The sequence below is a fragment of the Morone saxatilis genome, unplaced genomic scaffold, assembly GCF_004916995.1.
Source record: "Morone saxatilis isolate NCDOM2014 unplaced genomic scaffold, NCSU_SB_2.0 Contig14, whole genome shotgun sequence".
Taxonomy (NCBI): Eukaryota; Metazoa; Chordata; class Actinopteri; family Moronidae; genus Morone; species Morone saxatilis.
The window spans coordinates 1,445,258-1,450,288 of NW_023339696.1; the positions used below are offsets into that span (position 1 = coordinate 1,445,258).

Sequence of the window (5,031 nt, forward strand, 5' to 3'; positions counted from 1 at the left end):
ACCGAACTCCTTATAACATTTACAGAGACCCAACAGTACCACCATGAGCAAGACCTTCGTAACAGGGGCAAGGAAAAACTGCCTTTTTAAGGGGCCCCTTAAGGAAAAAAAGTTGGAAACCACTGGCTTAACCACTACTTGACTTCAATGATAAACAGATCACAGGCAGATGCACTGTACAGTCAGTAAGATTTTTATTTCACATAACACACCATCACCATCTGTAAAAAGCCTTCCACAACTTTCTACATTTACATTTAAATAAGCTTTAGAATCAAAACTACTGACAAAAAACACAGTAATAATGAGCATTTTTGGAGTGTAAAATCAGTAAACATTGGATATTATATAATTAAAAAAACTACAATTCCCACAAATTAATTAAAAACGTTCAATCATCAACTATTAACCAAGAGCAGAAACAGTAGTTACACAGATAAAAAAACACAATACAAATGTATCCCAAAATCAAGTCAGTAAGAAAAGACCGTGCTAATCTTAATATTAACCTTTAGTCCTAACACAAAGCAAACTGTAAACCTGCTGCTAAATGCTAGTGCTATTGCTGCACAGTGGAGTAGACTGAGGCACGTAATTGGTTTGGCCTTTTGCATTTGATGCACTTAAAGCTGCAGTAGGTAATTTTTATAAAAATATTTTGAAAATCTGTGAAAAAAATCTGGCTCCTCCTAGTGCTCGTAATGGCATTTGAAGGAACCACCGGGCCTGAACAAAAACAACCAATCAGAGCTGAGAAAGATAGTTGATTTACATTTGCTATTGATAATTGTGAATTGTATGTGCAAGACACTGTTATTTATGGGCTCTGGCTTAAGTAATGTTATGGTGAGATGAGAACTGTTGCTCCGCTCCCTGAGGCCGCAGCTGTCAGCTGTAGTGAAAACAAATGCAAGCTAAGGTGGAGTGACCCAAATAACAAATAATTATTAACTAATAACTGGCTCAGTGACGGAGAGAATACACTCAAGGTGCGTTTTATTCAACAGCAGTAAAACACAACTGTGTCTGATAAGCTGACACATTTGACCTAAAAGAGCCACTCCTTAATTAAGCAATCCACTGAATTGAGAAAGTAAAACAAACAAAACGGAAAAGTCATTTGCGCTCATTTACCTTCTCCCACCCTTTCCTGCTTCCTTCCTACACATGGCTAGGAAGACAACACCCAGGGTTACATTGTGAGTTACCACCTGATCTCGGTCAGCACAAAGCCTTTGATTGGATTGTCAAATATTCAAAACATTAGTGCATCAGAGAACGTAATGGAAGTGTGTAAATCTAAATTAAAACTATGTACCGCAATGAATAAAATGTCAACATCACTGTGAATCCTGTGTTCCCATGACTCTTTTTTTGAACACAGCGTTGTTACACAAAGCGCCGGGGAGTTGGCAGCCTTCCAATTGGGACACAGTAACCCTCAATTATAACAGATAGAGCTACTAATTAAAAGACATCACTCACTACTTATAGTTTTACAACACTGCTCCCAAGTTCACAACCTAACAACTGAACCAGTTGTGAAATTACTTCACATAAGTAAATATTAGAGATACTTTATATTAGTCATTTTTGCTCTTAATACTTCTACTCCACTACATTTCAGAGGAAAATATTGTACCTTTTACTGTAGTTACTGGTTACTTTGAAGATTTAGAACATTAAATCCAATTAATTAAAATTACAATGAATTATTTTTAATAATCTGATTGATTATCAGGCCCAATGTCACCAGAGCAGTCTGAGCGGGTTAAAGATATGCTCTAAGCATGCTAACAGTTGGCTTTAAAGGAGTTAAAATAAAAACAGTAGCGGCATGGAGAGAAGTGTTTACAAGTAGGTCTCTGTTCCACACTATTATTTCCTTGGACCGTGTTGACTCAAAGAAGCACAGCTATGTGCCAGCAATGGCAGTGAAAAAGAAAACCAGGGATTTTCTGTTGCTAATGCTTTGGGGTTACTCAACCCCATAATTCAGGTTTCAATATGACGGTAGCAAAGGAAGTGGACGTAAGTTTAAAGGTTAAGTGCGTGCTGCACCCATTGACAGAATCAGATCGATCATCATGTGTTTTTTAATCTAAAAAAGATCGGTTTGTTTTGTTAATGTATCTATTCATTTTTCAGATTATGAATTATAGTATTCACACTTTTAAAATGAAAAAAATCTAAAGAAGCCACAGATATTTCTTGGGGGTGCTAGGCTGGTGCTATGGCAATCCTAGGGGTAGCTATGGTTAAAAACTCCACAGGGCCTCTCACTATGGAAAGGCATACTATTTTTTTTTAGCTCTTAGCAGGTGTCGTATAAAAACCACAGTACACATTCAGACACATTCTGTCTGTCATTAAAGATGTAAGACATTAGCAGCTAACTACTGATTCCGGCTGTGGCTTATCCTGAGATCAGGCGATAGGTGAAAGTAACCCTGAACATTGGGTGGAAGAATATTTATTCCTACAGATTAGAGTGGGACTTTCATCGTCTAGTTTATAAACCTCTAGTCCCATTTCATACATCAAATTAAATGACAATAAAATGTGGCTACAACTTCTTTAACCTCCTTTTGTTCTTGAGTTTTGCAGTGACGTCCGACGGGCCCTATCTAACCCCGAACTGCTGCACAGCATCTAAAAGAACATTTTCCCCTTCACTTTTATTGAGATTTAGAGTCTCTTAATGCTGTCCGCCTGTTGTCAGCGACATTTGTCTCTCTTTCTTTGCTTCTTACTGCTAAAGACATCCTTCTTAAGTGATGACCTTTGCTCCCTCTTTCTTAAAAATCGGCCATTGCAGGTTTCATATTCTCAGAGAAAGCAGGGATTGGAAGCGGTTTTACATGTTCACGTGTCGTCTAGCTCAGTGGTTCCCAAACCGGGGGGTGCTAAAGCTTCATATGGGGTTGTGAGGTCTTGTTATTCTCAAAATGTGCTAGAAAACTTACACAGTAGGCCTATATCTGAGCATTTGGTTCAATTCTTTAAAAGAAAGTAAATAGTCTCAGTTGAAAGGCCAAGCATCAGGGACAAGAAAACTCTGAAACTGTCAAAAAAGAAGCCTATTAAGCGTGTGTGCTTGTCAAAAAAAACAAAAAACATAATAGATAGATAATCGAAAATAGATATGTAGATAATTGTATAAAAAGTTTCCTAAACTTCCTAAAAAAACACCATACAATATGTCACCTAAACAGGGGTCGTCAGTTTACTAAACGATAGATAAGGTTTCAGGGGCTGGGAACCACTGGTCTAGCTGACTTGTAATAAACATGTGCATCCTCTTATCTAGAAAGGCTTTTAGCTCCATGTTACAAAACAGAAGAATGCAAATCATAACACCCGGGTAAGGCGCAGCAGTCCTCTAATGCAGGTATGTGGGGTTAAAAGTTGGCACCATAGATGACCCGTTTAATACGACAGGGCTCCTCACATTTTTGTTTCTGTCGTGTCTGAACAGGACCCAAAAGCTATGTGACTGCCATGGAATCTCTCTTTGATTTTACTCCTTAAATTCACGTCTGTATAATTAATGCTTTTGTCTTATGCTATGTAATAGGTTGCAATTTTAAAAATGACGGGACCTTGACGATGGGTTATTTAGGGTTTATTTCTTGTGGGGTTCAGAGGAGCTTCTTGGCCTGAGGCTGCGCTGCGCCTTTGGAGGACAAGGAGGTTTTGGTGTCAGCTGAGAGGAGAGTCATTATGTCCTGGAGAGCTTTACTTATCTGAGCTCCAAACCTGTGGGAGTCCTAAAATGGAAAAAAAAAAATCAAGAATTAAAAGGATGGTAGTGAAAAGGGAAGAGAGGGAAAGAAAGGAGGAAGAGACGACAGGATGTGGACAGAAAGGGGAAGTGGGTTATACGTTATTAACTTGAGCTGAGCCATGAGAATTCTGGATTTCTGATTACTGATATAGATGTTTGACAGTTTAAGAGACACAATTATGTCTGCAACAAGCTAATATTGGCTAAATGATCAACCTGGCGGACTTACTGGTGTAACTCCATTCATGAATGCAGGATTCCACAATAATATTGAAAAGGGAAGTGAAACCAGACAAAGGACAGTACAATTTTCTCCTTTCCTGTCATGTGCTTTATGGTTTTAGAGTGAATTTCGTAGTGATGCAGCCTTCCCTAATTTCCTAAAAGCCAGTGTCTCACCACCATGCTATCAACCAGTCTAGAGAGGAAACTCAAGATGGTACTATTCAATAAGAAGATAAATCTTACATTAAGTAAGCTGCATTCATCGTCCTGCATGTCCCTACAAGCAGGGAAGAATTCCTCCCTGTATGACGCTGATACTGTGCGCAACTTTGAAGCAAAATGTGAACTACCAGAACATTTAAACATTTTATATATAATATATATATATATGATAAATATATAAAATATGTCATCATGCCAGTTGTGTTTAAATTTAACAATTAACACCTTATATGTGAAGGTAACAAAGCCTTTACTTACAGTCTCACTGCAAGAGTACTTGGAGGACACATGGAAGTTGATCATATCCTCCCCCACAATGATGTATGAGACCCCATAACCATCATCAGCAACCTGCCATGACCACAGAGATCATATGAAATCAACCAGAATGCCTCACACATTGTACAAACACATTAAGGGTGTGTGTTTACAACCATATAGTCAGCATCTGATTATGTAAAACAGTGGCTCCCAACCTGGGAAAGCTTCATGGGAGGTCACAAGGCCCTCTTGATTTTAAGGGGTGTAAGGAAAGTATACGAAAATATACACAGTAGGCCTATATCAGCATTTGTTTAACTTCTATTAAGAAAAGTTAATTGTCAATTGAAAATGGCGTCAGGGACAAGGAAACACTGAATTTGTCAAAATAAAAGGAATTTATTAATGTATGATTGTTAAAAATATTTAAAACAACATGGCTATCTTTAGAGCAAAATTCATGTATTACCATTCTGCTCAAATGAGATATGGACAAAAAATAAAATTTCAAATATCTGGATGAAGTGCACACGTAA

The 5,031-nt window shown here is 37.9% G+C and overlaps 1 protein-coding gene across 1 annotated transcript in view; it reads right to left on the reverse strand.

Moving 5' to 3' along the window:
* Positions 1-172: 172 nt before the first annotated feature.
* Positions 173-5,031, reverse strand: part of LOC118323055 (carnitine O-palmitoyltransferase 1, liver isoform-like) — a gene marked incomplete at its 5' end in the record, with an annotated part of 21,362 nt that continues 16,503 nt past the window's right edge. Inside the window, 2 exon segments of the mRNA XM_035654974.1 lie at positions 173-3,770; positions 4,493-4,585. Coding sequence (XP_035510867.1) covers positions 3,642-3,770; positions 4,493-4,585 — 222 coding nt within the window.